The 19,087-nt window shown below is 38.8% G+C and overlaps 1 protein-coding gene across 4 annotated transcripts in view; it reads right to left on the bottom strand.

Moving 5' to 3' along the window:
• The window catches only part of osbpl8 (oxysterol binding protein-like 8), a 78,273-nt gene extending 60,288 nt beyond the window's left edge, over nt 1–17,985 (bottom strand). Inside the window, exons 1-2 of one of the 4 annotated variants that reach the window (XM_019346993.2) lie at nt 17,838–17,985; nt 7,395–7,492 (exon numbers count right to left, since the gene is read on the bottom strand). In XM_019346993.2, the coding sequence (XP_019202538.1) occupies nt 7,395–7,439 (45 nt within the window). In that variant the 5' untranslated portion in view covers nt 7,440–7,492; nt 17,838–17,985. Of the gene's footprint in view, nt 1–3,176; nt 3,338–7,394; nt 7,493–17,837 lie in introns of those variants that run through there. The other 3 variants (XM_013274156.3, XM_019346994.2, XM_025899510.1) reach the window with 3 other exon arrangements.
• Between the last annotated feature and the right edge of the window lie 1,102 nt (nt 17,986–19,087).

The following is a 19,087-nucleotide window of genomic DNA, read 5'->3' as shown; positions in this document are numbered from 1 at the left end:
TGTTACATATAATATGCTGAAAAAAATAATTTCTGTTTACTTAAATATATTAAAAATAACATATAAAATTGAATTACTTTTGATTATCTTGAATTTATTATTAATTATTTACAAATTAAGTTAACAGGACTTCAGAGTACTTGTATTACAACCCCAGGTACTACTACTTTACAGTCATCAGTACAGTCCACTCCCCCACTCTAAAAAAGTTTATAATTTTCTATTTTAACAGCTTAAACACCAAATATACTTTAAACTATCATCCTAATGAAAATAATTATTGAACATTTTAGCTCTATGAAAAAAATAATAATAATGATCAGCAAATAGGCAAATTATCCAAGTTACGTTCCACAGAAAAATCCAGGAATAGGTGAATTCACGAATACTGAACCGCAAATCGATGGAGGTCGCTGTACAATAAAAAAAAAAAAAGATGGCTTCTTCCTCCTTCTGTACTCTCTGTACCTCTACAAACTTAATGCATGGATGCTACATACAATGCATGTTAACACAGTGTGCAGAGCATCATTCTTGTTCTTTTAGAACAAAAGATAGCATTGCTTACTAGTTTTAAGATGGTATCAATAACTACCAGCCTGTCAGGACCCAACTGTCAAAGACTGGTTGGATCGGGTGGTTGGACATCTTTGAAATTCCCCCCATCCCTTCACATACCTTTCTGAGGGAAGATCAGTGAGTCTGTGTCTAATTAACACCAGCCCAATACGGTGATCTGTTACCTACGTGGAACTGAAAAGAAACCAAGGACTGAACTTGTCTCTGTCTCTTTTCACATTTGATACACCACTATTTAGGGCACATCCCACGTGAAAGACCAGGTGCCACACTGTGAATGTCTTCCAGGAGAGAGAGACTTGCAATTTATTAACCCAAAGATGTGAGGAACTGAAAACGACTAAATTAAAGTGAGAATACCACTGCTCCGAAATCTGGAAATAACCTTTCAAAAACAAAGTGGTGCACATGAAAAAAAAAAAAAAAAAAAAAAAAAAGCTCTGTCATAACAGAGGAAGCTGATTGTATATGTTGGTAGTCTTAAGGAGGCAGTCAGCATATAGCCTGCTGGGAGAGATGACTGTGATTCATATCTCAGGGTTCAAAGTTATTTTCAGCTTCACAAAACACGCCTGTTTCTCTCACTTTGCAGTTCAAATAGTGGAAGCTACCATAATCTTACGCAAACAGCATGAAAAAAGTCAACCAGCTCTATCGAACACACTCAGACAGGTAAAACTGATTTGCAACACTGGCCATTATAAGTAGACCAAAGAGTTCATCTGCAGGCAGGAACCTCCTGCTGAGTGTCACGCAGTCTGAGACTTTAACAGCATTTTCTCAAAGAAGAAACAAAGCAATTATACTAGAGACAAGAGCTGCACTGTTAACCCATTAGTATCATTTAAGAAATTTGGTTTTACAGGGTTTTTTTTACTTCTTTTTTTCTTGAGAAATGCTCAGAGATCGTTTTAAAAAGAAGCAGAGCTTTCTAATGACAATTTAAAAAAACACAACCTCACACACACACACACACACACACACACATTAGTTTTATGGGTAAAGACACGTTTGTTATCAGTTTGAATGTAAATCAGGTTTCCCATTGGTGATGACTCTATATGTGGCACTTGTAGAAATCTAACATTTCAAAGTTTCTCTTAGAGAAACTCCTTTATGGAGTCTTTAATGTAAATAGTAGTGACAATTCAAATATTAAATGTTTGGGTTTTTTTCTACAGTGAAATTATGAAGTTAGCTTTACTGTTTCAGTCTACTCCTTAACATGAAATGAAAACAAGCCTGTAATTATGACTTGTTTTTTTTTTGGGGGGGGGGGGGGGTTAAATTCTGTAACCTGTCAGAACACTACATTACTTCATGCAGACAAAGCTACTTCTTACCTGACAGTTTGCATCAAAAATAGAGTTGGATCCAGGAGGAGGGGCTGAGGTAGCTGAACAGCATTAAGGAGTAATCGTAGCTCCAAAACTACATGCAGTCTGTGGTATACATTCAGCTGTGTTATCAAAATTCAGATCTTAGACAAACACACATACAAACCTCTCTCTAAAGAACTCAGGAAATGACTAGTCATAACAGCCCTCAATACAACTTACTACTTACTGCTAAACTCTGCTGAAAAGCTCTGTTTGTCAGCGAACTTCGTAAGAAGGCCTGACATAGTGAAAAATACTCAACTCAGTATAAAAACAGACTGGTTAATGCTTCACATAAAACTATGCGAATAAAATGTCTTCAAACACCAATATGACACACAAGAAACTGAAAAAAAAAGTTATAATGTATTCATTTAACTCTAATGAACTCTGTGAATCTACTGCTAACTAATTTTAAGCTCAAGCATTCATTCAGCATCTAGAATACTCAATAGTGAGATATTTTTTACTTGCATGGGGCGTCTACCAATGGGAAGGTCGGCAGATCAATCCCCGGCCCTTATACGATTTGCCCTGATGCATCCATTGGAGTGTGGGTGTGAGTGTGTGTGAATGTTAGATAAAAGTGCTTATGTATATATATATATATGCGCTCTGGGTGCTCAGAATTGAGTAGAAGGGTGCTATACAAGTAGAAGACAACTTACTATTTATAAGTAACCTTCAGTTCCTCTGGTTGTTTTTCTACTTCACTTGTTCTTTGTGTGTTGAAAACACAAAGGCTATAATTTGCATGACTAGAACACACATTTATGAGTACTTCAGTGGTCATAACAACAGATTTAACAATGGATAGATCTGTAAAAGTGCCATGTATCATATGTGACACTACACATGACTGCGAGGACAGCTGCCACTCTTGTAGCATCATAACTACAGCTCACGAGCAGACAATCAAGTTGAGGAAGTCGATACTCCAACAGTGGTGTTCAACTGTTTGTCAGTGTGCACACCAGCAAAGAGAAAAGGGAAGCTTTATCGGTTTAGAAATGAGCAACAGCTGCCACGTCATTTTTTCAAAGTTGCTGTTTTCTTCTAGCTTTCAGTTTCAGTTTCTGAGGTCAACGCTGTGAAAGATGAGCTTGCTTTTCCTGTTTACTTTAACCAGTTTGTTTTAGTGGTGACAATGTGTCTAATCAGCCCACGCTGTCACCTCTGCTCTGTCAACACCACCCTTGTCTACACAGTGATGCTTACAAAGTAAGGCAGCCTCAGTTCCTCACTCCCCAAGAGGAGCCTGAAGCCAATTTTCACCTCTGGTTCCTTGAAGCCTCCTGTCGCTTCTTCCTCCTGTGACATTATGTGGCATTTTGGGTTTCAGTACAAAGAGCCACTAAAAGCTCTGCTAGTTGAAATCCTTTTCTTCAGAGCCGCTCTGTTTATTTTGCCGATACCTGGGACAAAAGAAATATTCCTGACTATTAGTCTGAGCAGTGTTCTGAACGAAGCATAATCTGACTTTAAACTTGCATTTGAAGTCAGGGCTGTGGTAGGCAACTTTCACAGCTGAAAGTTTAAACACAACTGAGGGTGCTGTTTACATGGCTGCTCATTCACTTAACTTATCAAAAGGCTTTTTTTTTTTTTTTGGACTGGTAGAATATTTAATCAGTCAAAAGCTTCACGATAACCTAGAACTGGTAATGGAATCTGAACATAATGTTACGATTAACCTCCAAAAGTTGAATCTGTTCATCTGGACGTAGCATTTTGTGGGAGAAACGTTTCGTCGCTCATCCAAGTGACTTCTTCAGTCTCAGCTGACTGCAGGTTTCCCCAAACCTTATAAACAGTACATTTGCATAATGACTGAAACCAGCCCACTGAAGGAACAATGGGCTGTGAGGTCAGTGATTGTTGATCAATGGTCATGGGAATTTGCATAATTATGATTAAGGAACTGACCTCACAGCCCATTGTTCCTTCAGTGGGCTGGTTTCAGTCATTATGCAAATGTACTGTTTATAAGGTTTGGGGAAACCTGCAGTCAGCTGAGACTGAAGAAGTCACTGGATGAGCGACGAAACGTTTCTCCCACAAAACGCTACGTCCAGATGAACAGATTCAACTTTTGGAGATTTACTTTCCTGGATGATTGAGAATGCATCAAGACGTTACTATTAACCATTTTCATACATACAGAAACAGCTGGAAAGTGTTTCCATTGTGCAGCTGGTATCAGTACTCTAATGTTCACTAATTACAGTCAGTTGCTATCTGCTCATGATAAGAGACGCATACTTGTTGGTGCAACATAATGTACCACACAGTATATGTGACAGCCCTAGTGCTGTGTTAACCAAATGCTCCCCTGAACACCCTACCCTGTTCCCTCAAAAGTAGATCAAAGTGGTTCAGCAGACCGTGCAGGGCTTCCTGACATGCATGAGAAGAGTTCACTAAGGGCTTACAGCATCTGCAGATTTTTATTATCAAAGTAAGAAACATGGTGGAAGCAATTTTGACCTCAATTATATCCATACATATTCACGTAGATACAGGCAATTTACTATTTATGTAGAGAAGAGGAGCAGACACTTTTGTAACTGCACTGTAAAGGGTTAATGTTAGTCTCTTCCCAGTGTAAACCACTAATAAATGGTGACTGAAAAGATGAGTCCAGGGGGTACACTGCCCCTTACCCAGTGTCAGTTAAAGAGAGTCTCCAAAATTTAATTGTTCATAATTCAAACCTCTTTACTTATTACCTTACAAAATGGTGAGATGTTTTGTTATTTAAACATTCATGTTGGAGTTGGCCTACACTTCAAAATTGTGCATCTTAATTGGCAACTAAGAGGCTCAGTTGTGGGGGAGGATTGGCGAGTGGTGCCATGCAAAATGGCATGAAATAAATGAGCTTCTTCTCATTCATTTCAAATACCTTAGCTGATTATCTCTGAGCCACAGATTCTCTTCTTTTACCTCTGAGCTACCTCAAACCCATTGTTCAACTGCATAATGGTTGTCTTTGTGCCTTTTCGCTGCTGCCTATTCTGACCAGCGGGTCACCAGTGCTTTCACTACAGTATGTACAATGCAAATGACAGCAGACTGGATGATGGTGGATGTTTGAAAGAGGAGGGGGTGGGCTGCCATAAACCTTCCTGAAGTGTCTCCTGACTGTGAGGATGTCAGAGTTAAGGGAGAAGCGGCAGACACCTGGCGTGCTTCCCAGAGCCTTTCATCTCGGGTTGGGAGGCACCCTTTTCAGGAAACAGCGGGATGAGCCAGCAGCAAAGTACATCCCACAGTTTAAGTCTCACACCATTCTGGCACTGTAGTCACTTATAATGTGTGATGAAGTGATAACACGCAGCCCCAGAAGCTCAACAAAGCAAGTTTATGCCTAAATCCCAGAGTAGTACACATTCATTAAATTCAATTCAATTTAAAAAAAAGCAGTTCAAAGTCAATATTAAAACATGGCTTTCAAACTAATTTATGCATCAGCAGTTTTATTATGCAGTCACTAAAACAGCTGTGAGAAATTAGCTTGCGCTACTAAAAGCGACTGAGGGTTATCAGAGCTCACTCCCACTCTTAGCAAGAATCAGAGAAGTAAGGAAGGGCTTTTAGCTCCGCTCCCATTCAGTGGCACATTGTTTCACTGTATGTGGATAGCCTCCACTCTTATCACCCCAGTTATCTGCAATCATAAGTGCCCTCCTACTGGCTGCAAAAATGGCTGCTCAGGATTATGACTAAGGTGAAATGAAAGGGCAGAATGACAACAGAGGACGGAAGGGGTGCTTTATGAAAGAGGGTGTACGCTAGCTACCTGAGACTATTACTGGAGATACAATTTTAAGTGAGAAGTTTAATTGATTTTTACTGTCTTTATCAACAATGATCTTATCCTAATACACCTAACAAAAGTATGTTTACACATATGATACAAATGTAGTAGTTCTTCAGGCTGTGACTGGATTTCACCTTGCTTTCAAAATAGTTACTAGATTGTTACTAGATTATCAGACTAAGTGCTGATCTAACATCTGTCCGTTAACTAATGCTGCAGTTTTAAAAGGCACAGCAAGTAGCATGCTAATGTTTCAAGGCACACGTGCATTAATATACACACAAAATATTGTGGAAGATGATGTGTTCTGAGCTCTTCATGACTGTATCCTCAGATGAGAGCACGTTTGATCTTCAACATCTGCACCTAGCACACCACCTGTAGGTTCTGTTTTTTTTTTTTTTTTAAATGAAAGCGTGTCAGCACTCCATACCTTGTCACCCTTGCCATATTTGAGTCCAATCATCAAGAACAAATGGACTGGGGTTCCCCAGTGACATCATCATATATGAATTCAGTTTTGCACTGCAATAACAAAGTATGGCTGTCACAGCATCCCACAGTACAAAAGAACTTGCCTCATGTTAAACATTCCAGAAACTATTGGAGCTGGATTCAATTTCATGCAGCTTACCATAAATAACATAATTACTGTGTAACATATAAAATATAATAGAATTACTGCTTAGTGTACAACATCTTTGGGGGGAAAAATGATCTAAAAACAGCTATTTGCCAACCAAACAGCTTCGGCACTTGACAAGTAAACACAGTGCTGGCTTTCATGTGCTTTGAACCACACATTTTACAAAGAACTTAAACTTAACGTCTCCCTGGATGCGTTTATACTTTAACATCTAATGTTTATATGAACCTGATGATATGTGGCTCGTAGTACTTGTCCTAAAATCTCTCCTGCAAAGAACATTCATCATCTAACTTGAAGTTTATATATTGCATGCTGCCACTGCTTTCTAACTTTTTTATTTTATTAACTACATTTCTGAATGTAGACCCGCTGTGTGCTCTGTTAGGAGTAAAGCAAATGAAAATATAGACATAAACATATTTTCTTCTCAAATTTAAAGCTGGATTTTGACTTTGCTACTTTCAACAAGGAACGCCCAACAGGAAGTTGCAACAGCTTTACATTGCAGCACACAACAAAGAACAAGAACTGCAGATGACCGTACCCTTTTCCTTTTCAGTAGCTGAAATCATGATTTCTGTTTGTTGGAAAGAGGATGTTTTAATGACACATATCTGTGTGACCTTTAATCAAATGCTGCTATTGTGGCAGTTTTGTCCATTCACTCTTGAGCCTGAAAAGTCTGTGGCAGGCTGGTAATATTAGCACCTTACGCCAAGTATAAATTGTACTTTCTGTCACATAGGACAAGAAAACAGTGAGGCTTAAGGTTAAGGTCACTTGCAAGATTTGTAATCTTGGGTGTGTCAGTTGTTTGCCACAATGTCTGAAAATATAGCACATTTACATACTTTATTGTCCTTATTTATATTTTTGGAACAATAAATCACATTAGAAATTTCGCTTAAAATGTTAAAAACATACGCCTACCCAGGAAAGTACCCACTTATGCATTATGACTTACCAAAGTTTTCTCAGGTTCCTGCTGGGACTCAGAGGAGGACTCCATGGTTGTGTCGAACCAGAGTTAGGCCTGTCAGTGCTGCTCTGAAGACTGCATATCTGTGAAGAAGAAGATGAGATCAGAGACAGGAGAACTTTACAGCAAGTGTACTAATGTGGAAATGTGACCAAAATTCATTTGGGAGTTTAAATTTACAGTATGTTTAAAAAAAATTAAAAAAAAACTGAGTATTTTGAAAGCAGTTATTTCTTTCCTTCATTTGCATGTTTCTCAAAGTGTCCTTTCACCTTATGTGGGAAGGCTAGTTTGCAAGATTGGACTTATTTTCCTCATCATGCCTACTCAAGTGAGAAAAACCTGGTTGTGATGGCCATATCTAAGCAGAGCAAAGGCTCTCTCTTATTTTTGCCATTGTATTCTAATGAATCAGAAACCTCCTCACCATCCCCCATTGCCCTTTCCACCCAAACAAGGGTGCTATATCTCCAGGCCTTCAATAAACAGCCTGTTTCCAACGCATGCGGGGGAGGATGGAGGATTAGCTTTTCTTTCAGTTCCCTTCCCCAGAGAGCCCTGAAAAATTCATCCTTTCAACCCGTCTTTTTCTGTCTGCCTTGAGCTTGTTTTCCCTATAGAAGTGTTGGAGCGTGGCATTGTTTTTAACCTTAATTTTTCCAGGGAAAGGTTGTGCTGGTTACCACTTAGCTGCTCCACTGGACCAGATGGGGATTTACTCAAGGATACATGAGTAGAGTAAGTGTTGTAATGTACTCTTTGGATTTACAGAAACTTGCTACTGCTTATATATTTAGCAAGGAGTGGGGCAAAATGTTGATTTGGCAAAATATTGTGAGATGTTACAAATAACAATGGCACATGATTTGAATAGATTTGCTGGAACGTGCAGGTGTTTCTAAATTTCTAGACCACGTCTCTACATCAACCCTTTTTATGAAATTAACGAGGATGTGAATAGAAGTTAGCTAACTTGCATGGACATTATTTACATAAAATACTGATATCAAACTTTGTGAATAATGTATGATTCTGTTGTTTGTTTGTAGGGTTATTTATTCTTGTTCACTTCACAATTAGCATACTATATCGTGTATGATTGACTTGCATTGTATTGCACATTGCAGAATAGTAGTATCATGATAACATTGTTATCATTGATTTCTATGACACCCAATCCTGATATTTAAAGTGGTGGGGGTGGATTAAAGTGTTTGTGGGGGTGTTTTTTTGTTTTTGTTTTTTAATATTTAACTCTGCAGATCAAAGGTAAACTGTTTTCTTTTTAATAAAGAAAAAGGACCAAAAGAGGAAAAAGTATCAACAATAAGTATCTATACTTATCCACCCAAAATAAATATGTGATTGAAGAGGTCAACAACTGCTGTAGCAGTGAAATATTTTCACAAAATTGTTGAAGTAGATCACATGACTTAGGGCTGTGCGATATGACCAAAATCTCATATCCCGATATAAGACATCTATCGTCCCGATAACGATATAAATCACAAAAATTTAACATTTTCTGTAAATTTTGTGAATCTCAGGCAGCTCGACTTGCGTGGAGTGTTTGCAGCTGGGCGTTGTGTACCTGGAGTCGAGTGTTTTAACCGATGCTTAAACGATACATATTTAGACATAAGTGGTAACGGCCGCCGTTTTCTTTGTGAGTATTCATTACACGGTGTGCTGCGGGGAAAAGCCTGTTCTAACGTCTAAGGTTTATTTTTTAGCACCTGGCGGCTCTTTTTTGCTTCTCATCCATAAACACTGCATACTCTTTCACGTGACTCAGTTTAATTTGAAAAGTCTCAACAGGATCTTGAGCTTTATTGTGAAAGGTTTATGTGGAAAATAAACAAGCGGACACACGATGGTTTTACCGTCGTTGTCGCTAACGACAATGCATAAAAACAGTCGCTTGTCCGTCCATAGTGTGGTTATATTAAATGTAAGAGAAAGAGAGAACTTTAAGAAATTAATATAGCCACTACAGTGACCATCAAAACGATGAACAAATATTGCCGTAAACAGTTTATCTTGCGACACCATGAAACAAACGATAACGTAAAATGAAACGATAGATGTTTTTATATCGTCATCCGATATATATCGTTATATCGAACAGTCCTAACATGACTAGATGCAACACTGACATTTTTAATGACATTAATAAAAAAATGTAATTAATATGGACTTGTGCCCTGCGACAGACTGGCGACCTGTCCGGGTGTACCCCGCCTCTCGCCCTATGGCAGCTGGGATAGGCTCCAGCGCCCCCGCGACCCTGAAAAGGATGAGCGGAAGCGAATGGATGGATGGATGGATGGATGGAATATGGACTTGTCTAACTAACTGTTATCTGCAATTCATCCCTAAATGGAAAACCTTGATATTGGTTTACTTTCCACTTTGTCACTGTATCCATGCAAAATATATAAAAACAACAACAACAAAACAAAATAAAGTCTTGCTCCATTGTATTCAGCTGTGATGCTACTGTTAGTTCAATCTTGAACATCAGTTCCTGAACAAGCAAGACCATCTGTTAATTACACTACCCTTTTGGGGAGATTATTTTGAATGGAGTCTTTTTTTTTTCTTTTCTTTTTTTAAATATCAGCCAGTCACTTACACCGATTGCCGTTTTATGTTGATATGTTAATGTTATGAATGTGTTGGCCCCACCTGAAAGAACACCTGAACACACTGGCCAGTGAGACACACTGGTGAAATGTTTCCGTTTTTCTGAAGCATAGCCCTCTAATTTATTTGCTGATGGTCATTTTAGAAATTATTCCTTCATTAATCCTACTAACATTTTGGCAAAGTCAAGTGAGCTGCTGCCAATGTTAAACCACATTTCCTTATGAAGGTGCCAAGAGGAGAGATGAAAAAAGTACCAGGAAGGAAGGCGGTAAGCAAACGCAAATAGTACCCAATATCAAACTGAGGACAAGAAAACAGCCAGAGTACAACACAGTCATTAAATCCCACCACCAGTCGTTCAACCAGTGAGATGCTCCAATGCTTCAACAGCCTTGGTTCCAGCCAGCACACACACTTCATGTGGCCTCAATTCTCAAGGACCCATCAAGCTGAGACAGATGCTTTCCACTCGTTGTCAAAGTCAGCTTTAGAAATCAGCACATGACTCAGCTGGCAGCAGCAGCTGACTTGGGAAGAATTATTAGAAATATCAGAATGTTTTATAGCAGTGTGTAGGAGGGTTTTTTCTCTATTGTGATGATTGCTAACACTTACTGCTAGTACATAGTCTGAAGCAGTAACAGGAATGATGACAGAATTTCCCTCTGCGGTACATAAAATGTCAAATACAGTTGGCATTTTGACATTGACTTACATTTTCAGTTGATACATTCTCAATTCAGCATATGCCTAGCCCATCTTGGGATGATTAAATAGACAATAGCTTTTTATTTGCCCTAGATTTATTCAAGTTGGGCCACGAAATGCATCTTATACTAACTACTTTTTGTTTTTTTATATGGTGAGTTTGCTGGAATAAGGAAGCCATATTGTTAAATATGAGCAAGTCCCTGTTCCTAATAACCTGGTGAAAGTGGACAACGGGGCAATTTGCACTGTGGCAATCAGTGCATGGTTACTCCTGGCTATGTAAAAGCTGGCACTATAAAGAATCCACATCCAATTTCAATTTTGCATTAGTATTCTTTCTGCTAACAATACTTGTTAACAGTATTACTTACTGCCAAATAATAATTATTATCATCTTCAGTTAATCACATGTCAAATTGCAGATTTATTATAGTCAATTAATAAAACAGAAGGCACACCAATGACAGGAAAAACAACCATCTTCTGCTTCTATTTTCTGGACTTCCTCATATCCTTTGCTGGCACTTGTTTCAGTTGGACCACAGCAGTCTGTGAGCAAAGAACTATGAATCATTGCCAAAGATAGAGGGCAAACACAGAGGGAATCCTAAACTTGTGGTTTGGCAGTGGGCCCCAAAACAAAGCCAGAAATACTAGCAGGGTTGTTATTTTCCCCCACAGACCCCCCCAAAATGATAGTGCTGTATATTTTCAAACACTACAGAAGCTAACTGTTGGTTTTACAAGGCACTTCCAATATGATGAGGTTCTTAAAGAAAATCACTAGGATGAAATACCATTGATGTCCTTCATAGTTGGATGTATCCCTCATACAGTGGATATGACGCTACAGTCATGGGAAAAAGAACATTTTCGAAAGACTATGCAGTCCTGTTCTTGAATTGTTTCTTTCCTAGTTCTTATCTTGTAGATTTGCTGCTGTGTTTGGGACCACTGTCCTATTGCATGATAGTCTCACATTTGACTCTAGAATACTAGAGTTCATGGTCAACTCAATAAGTGCAAGGTGCCCTGGTCCTGTGGCTGCAAAACAAGTCCCAATCATTACCCATGCCCAACATGCTAGACAGTTGGCATCAGACACTTGTGCTGATGTGCTGTGTTCAGTTTTTGCTGTGGTGGCCAAACATCTCTACTCATCTCGTCTGGTCGGTTGTCCAGATTCAACCTTGCAAACATAAGCAGTGCTGCCATCTTCGTTTTAGAGAGCAAGGGCTTTCGTCTAGCAGTTCTTCCAAACAAGCCATATTTTTCAGTACCGCTTTTTTTGCTTCTTTAATTTCTAAACATTGCACCGTGTGACCTTTGGGGTAAATTTCCAATCCCAGGGAGTTTGCGGCATTGTGTCAACTATACATCTCAATGCTTCAGATCAGCAAAGCGCCAAAAATAATGCTTTTATAGTGAGGGTCATATGATGATGAGTTTACTAAGTGATCTGATTAGCAACCTGATTGCTAGTTAACCCATGAATTCCTATGAAAGCAGTAAGAGCAGACTTTAGTTCTCTAATTTTTTAGTAAGTTTTTTTCCCTTTGGTTACATAACTTTTTGCCTTTTATATTTGCTTCTTTGAATATGTTCATTTCGTCCCTTTTGTACAAAAACAATAATTGGTCCGATATTGAGTGCATCACAAATATACACAAAGATGAGATAAGAATAATTATTATTTACACTACAGAAAATTTAAAAAAAAAAAAAAAAAAAAAAGTAAAAAAAGAAAATGACCAATCACCTCTATCTGTGTTGTAATTACAGCACTAAACTATTATGATTTCGACTGTATATATTAATGGTAGATGGCAGGGCTCTATCCCAATGCTAAGCTGGTTGTATTGATGTTGCTGTCCACTCTCCAAAGGTGAGACAGCTCTCTGACATTTGGTGAGGCACATCTACAGAGTCCCAATACTGCTGTCACTGCTGAGTACTTTGAAAATGAATGCCAATGGTTAAGTGACTCATACAAGTCTATCAAGCTAGCTGAGAGAAACCATGTGACTATGTCGTATGTTGGGTGCTGATATTTTAGAATTCAAACAGCAAACTACAGGACAAAAAGTTTTCATTTTCAGTTTTTTGATGACGGGTTTAATCGCTCCATTATTTAAAATAATAAATAAATTTGATTCACCGTTTGTTCATGATAGTAATGCTTTATCAAAACCTTATTGTTTAAATGGCCAAAGATTAAATTATTAGAATATAAAATACATATAAACAGGAAAAATACTAATCCATGAAAAAAACAGAAGAAGAAAATAAGAAAAATGGGGATGGCAAATAATGTCATCTGCCATCCCAGAAAGTGATGAGGGCTGTGTAACATCGTAGACTCAGCTGTTAACTCATATTGCGCAATAATAAATCTGAATAATTAATTAAACCAGTTATAGTATTTCTGGAGCAGACTGGGCAGGCTGTCAACCTTTATTTTTAAGAAAGACATTTTTGAGCAATAACTGAGTAAACAAATCTATATGGAGCTGCAAAACATATTTCAGCTTTACAATAAAGCCTAATTTAGCAGGAAATAATATACAATATAATACAAATTAGTCTAACATTACTAATAGAGGTAAATAATTAAAGTCTTTTACTACAATACTGTTATTGCCAACAAAATGGAATAATTGTGAAATTGAGAGGGTGGGGGGGCAATGATTTAGTAGAGTCCAACCAATTTATCCGCACTATCCACCAATATTAAACCAGTCTGTCGGTATTGGACAGACTGGTAAATGAAAATCAGAAAACTACATTACTGACAGCAAAAACAGTGTTGGTAATAATAATAATAATAATAATAATAATAATAATAACAATAACAATAATGGATTGCATTTATATAGCGCTTTTCGAGACCCTCAAAGCGCTTTACAATTCCACTATTCCTTCACTCTCACATTCACACACTGGTGGAGGCAAGCTACAGTGTCGCACAGTTTGGTCTGTAACTCTCCTGTAGACAAGACCTATGCTTGAAACTCTACAAACACAACAACAGAGTTGGGCAAAGACTAAATAAGAAAGTAAATAACTGCACACAATAAATGTCGCGGGAGTTTACATTTCTTGAATTTGGAAGGGAAAAAAATATCTGCAAATATATCACACTGTTAAACCACCAAATATCGGTATCGGGATTAAAAACCCTATAGCGGTTAGACTCTGCAATATAGCGTGAGTCTTATTTTGAAATAGCAATAAAGTATCTTAGCTTGATAATAAATGAAACCTATAGCAGGCTAACAGTTTTGTGTAAAGTACAATTTCTTATTATTTCGGTGTTTCCTGTGCCAATCCTGTGTATACACTGAAATCATTGATTTATCTAAATAAACTACTGGCACCTGCACCGACTCCACAGGTGCCATATACATCATTTGGCTAAGGCTTTTTCTATGTGTTATGGCCTTTCATCCATATCATTCGTTGACTGGCGAACATTACCAAATTGGGAGGAAAAAAAACAGCATCCAAACAACCAGCAATTGCTAATAAAAGTCATCCAACTGCTCAACTGTTATTGGATCCAGTGTCTTCATCTCAGTGAACCTATATAAGATAAGATAAGATAAGATGGCCTTTATTAGTCCCACAGGTGGGAAATTTGTTTTGTTACAGCAAAAGTGCAAAGTTATGTAGCAGAAATTAGAAAACACTGGAATGCAATAAAATACAATAAAATAAAATAAAATACTATATACAATAGAATAAAATAGAATAGAATAATATATACAATAGAATAAAATAGAAATACAAATACTATATACAACTGAGTAGGAAAATACAAAAACACAACTTCGTCAGAAGAAGAATTGCACGTATAGCAGTCTTATTGCACATGTGTGGGTTTGTGGGTTTGATCAGCTGCAAAAGTCTTTATTGTAGAGTCTGACAGCAGTGGGGAGGAAAGACCTGCGAAATCTCTCCGTCCCACACCGTGGGTGCCGCAGTCTCCCACTGAAGGAGCTGCTCAGTGCTGTCACAGTCTCATGCATGGGGTGGGAGATGTTGTCCAACAGGGATGACAGCTTAGCCACCATTCTCCTGTCACTCACCACCTCCACTGGGTCCAGAGGGCATCCTAGAACAGAGCTGGCCCTTCGGATCAGCCTGTTCAGTCTCTTCCTGTCCCCAGCAGAGATGCTGCCCCCCCAGCAGACCACACCATAAAAGATATTATTATATTATACTATTAGAGCAGGGCGATATGACCAAAAATATTTATCACGATATACATTTGAAAATTTGCGATAACGATATAACTGACGATATAATTGACGCGAGACAAAATACTTTACAACTCCGCAACTTTATTAGTGCAAAAAAAAAACAAACCCCAAAACATCAATGTATTTTCACTTAAACAAGCAGCTGTTTTTTATGTGCATTAAAGTTATATAAAAATGTAACAGTGCAAATGCAAATTCCTTGCTGACAGTTTAACCAAAAGGCATTTCCAGAGGAAACTGGCCGACATATCCTCAGCATAACCATGTATAATATCTACAAAACTCAAAAAGAGGTTATACACACAATACGGTAATATTATTTTGAAGCACAGTACGTATCACTCCGCGAGGCTCCTGCCTACGGTAGCCGTAATGCTCCAACAATCCATCAAGCGGTGCGGGTTCGTAGCTTAGCAAAGTCGTACTAAAACATTTGACAGATTTTCGAGCGCCATGTACCACATAAAACCGTTTCAAGGTCAGTAAACACAACCAGAATTCATACATAAGGCACACGGGATTATAAGGGGCACTGTCGATTTTCAGAAAAATCAAAGGATTGATTTTAAGTGTGCCATATTTTCCAAACAACACGGTAATAACGACGGCCCGCTAGCATGCTCTACCAAAAATAGTGCTTTGTTGTGTATCTGACGGACGAAAGCTAAACCAGTTCCACACCACTGAAGTTGCAGCATTTTTACAAACCAATTCTGGTTCATCCGTTTCATTCAACGATCCGCTTTCGCCCTTCTCATTCTCCGTCGCCAGTACACTTTTACCGCCATGTGTGTATGAAAACAAAGGCGCTGCGCATGCGCGTTTTACCCATATTCTATCACGATATTTCATTTTCTTATCGTTGCCCAACATTATACCGGTATTACCGTGAATGGTATGATATGGCCCAGCCCTATATACTATATTAATTTGAATGCACCCTTTATTACAATATTACACACTAATTGCTGCTTCATAGTAGTAGAGGGACTCCACACTACTGCGAGATCATTCAGTACAGACATGAACTCTGTACACATTAGCTTTTTAAAGCTAAAATAGCCCAAGTCTGTGTCAGACTGAAAAAGAATAAAATCATGTAGGCCAAAGAGTGACTAACATGTAGGCACAGGCAAATGAGAATCCAGCACTTCACTCAGTCATTGTCCTTCCCCTTAGTGAGAATAGAAATACTTAAAATTCTGACAGTGTACCTGTGAAAATACAGAGAATGAAAGATAAAAAGCAGCATCTGTATTGGGTTATGAAACTAATAGTAACTTTGCACCGATAAATATCTGGCAGCCTTTCCTGTAGCACAGATTAAATCCCATCCATAAACAAAACCAATCTTATAAATATAAGAAGCCTTTAAATAGCACATCTCTGTCCACGTTAAAGTAGCCTAAGGTCTTTTAAAGGTTTGACTCTAAAGGATGCGCAAGCAGATCTAACAAGGAAGAAAAAGATAGGAAAATGGTGTTTACACCTCAGGTTGACTCACTAGGAAGACTTGGCTAAAAATATTCTACAGTTTATTTTAGATTTTAGATCACCCTCCCCTCAGACAGACAACCCCAAAGGCTCAAAATAATATGATGCGTGTCGAGTAACTACTTGTCTTTAAAGAGTATCTGTATGCATTTTCAGTTTCTGTGACATTTTATTCTGTGTTAACTTATTAGTTAAACAGTTTGTGTCACCGATGTCAACTTTAACACCCATTTGTCTGACAAAGTCTATGTTCGTGCCTTAAAGTCCTCAAAAGGACAAGTTCTGAGTTCAGAGCATCCAGAGCTGTAACTTCACGCCAGACTTTGTCCTTTTTTTCTTTCTATAATCATTGCAATTACTCGTGGAAGAAAAACGTGGAGCACCATCATCAAGTGTGTGTCCTTGCATGAATGAAAGGCTTCTGGATGCAACAACATGACTCAGCATCAGTAGCATAGATTTATCTGCTCTGTAACAGCAGCATGTGGATGGGAATGCTAAAGAATGCTCCTACAGTGTCAAGGAGACTGTGGTGACCTCACAGCATTAAGTGTGATTATGGGAGAAACACTGCGGCTGCCTCAGTCTGGCTCATAATGGGCAGAATAAACCATCCCTGCTACAGCGACAGGGAGAAAAATCACAGAGAGAACAGAGCCACGACTCCACTACTGAGATGCACAAAAAAATGTGTATGACGCATGCAGCTTCAGTCGAATAATGTGTGTCCGTTTGTGTGCAATACCTCTTGCATAACAGAAACAGGAGAGATGATGTGAGGCAGAGATGCCGGCACATTCAGCTTAAGGTTGCAATCATTCTACAGTATATATGGAAGGATTTGCAGACATCACTAGGGAAGTGCAGAGGCTACAGAGATGAGTGACCCTCAGCCTTGTGACCCTAGAATAATCTTTTAAAAAGTGCAACCTGAAGACCCTAGACATTGTTTCTGCATGATCGCTGCTATCAGCAGCTTCATCTAAACGTGGAAAATCATCAGCTACCTCCATTCTGAAACTGGACAAATTCTAAGAAGCTAGACTGGTATCAGACCACGTCATCAAGCTGTAGTGAGATGTGACCTCAGTACATCAGAATCTGATTTTAACAGAGCCATCCTACATATACAGAGAGCCTGAAAACACTACAACAAAAAACAAGATGAGGTTAATACATGCAGGAACATAACAGACTACATTTATCCTCATTACATGCAGGTAAACTGAAACGGACAAGCACACAGGGAACCACACCAATGCAGCATGCACGTGTGCTACACGACAACAGCGGAGCTGAATGAAGGACCTACCTCATGCGGCTCGCACATCAGAAAGCACCATCGCATTCAAACACAGCTTCTCAGAGATGGAAAGAGACGGAGAGAGAGAGGCAGAGTGAGAGACATAGAGGTGACATCACCATATTTCTCTCCCTCTTGCTCTGAAATGTAGGGTAGTGCTGCAGGGCTGCCGGTGTCAGCGGCAGAGCAGCAGCGAGAGCTCCCTCTGTGTGTGCGTGTGCAATGACAGAGAAGAAGAGTGCGCTCTACGGAAGCTTCAACTGAATGATCCGTTGAATGAAACGGATGAACCAGAATTGGTTTGTAAAAATGCTGCAACTTCAGTGATGTGGAACTGGTTTAGCTTTCGTCCGTCAGATACACAACAAAGCACTATTTTTGGTAGAGCATGCTAGCGGGCCGTCATTATTACCGTGATTTTGGAAAATACGGCACACTTAAAATTAATCCTTTGATTTTTCTGAAAATCGACAGTGCCCCTTATAATCCCATGTGCCTTATGTATGAATTCTGGTTGTGTTTACGACTTTGCTAAGCTACGAACCCGCACCGCTTGATGGATTGTCGGAGCATTACGGCTACTGTAGGCAGGAGCCTCGCGGAGTGATACGTACTGTGCGTCAACATAATATTACCGTATTGTGTGTGTATAACCTCTTTTTAAGTTTTGTGGATATTATACATGGTTATGCTGAGGATACAGTGAGATGCAAAAGTTTGGGCAACCTTGTTAATAGTCATTATTTCCCTGTATAAATCGTTGGTTGTTACAATAAAAAATGTCTGTTAAATATATCATATAGGAGACACACACAGTGATATTTGAGTAGTGAAATGAAGTTTATTGGATTTACAGAAAGTGTGCAATAATTGTTTAAACAAAATCAGGCAGGTGCATAAATTTGGGCACTGTTGTCATTTTATGGATTCTAAAACCTTTAGAACTAATTATTGGAACTCAAATTGGCTTGGTAGGCTCAGTGACCCCTGACCTACATACACAGGTGAATCCAATAATGAGAAAGAGTATTTAAGGGGGTCAATTGTAAGTTTCCCTCCTCTTTTAATTTCCTCTGAAGAGTAGCAACATGGGGGTCTCAAAACAACTCTCAAATGACCTGAAGACAAAGATTGTTCACCATCATGGTTTAGGGGAAGGATACAGAAAGCTGTCTCAGAGATTTAAGCTGTCTGTTTCCACAGTTAGGAACATATTGAGAAAATGGAAGACCACAGGCTCAGTTCAAGTTAAGGCTCGA

This window comes from Oreochromis niloticus, linkage group LG17, assembly GCF_001858045.2.
Source record: "Oreochromis niloticus isolate F11D_XX linkage group LG17, O_niloticus_UMD_NMBU, whole genome shotgun sequence".
In the NCBI taxonomy this organism is placed as follows: Eukaryota; Metazoa; Chordata; class Actinopteri; order Cichliformes; family Cichlidae; genus Oreochromis; species Oreochromis niloticus.
The sequence above is the reverse complement of the archived record's forward strand: the minus strand, read 5'-3'. Positions and strand labels throughout refer to the sequence as shown.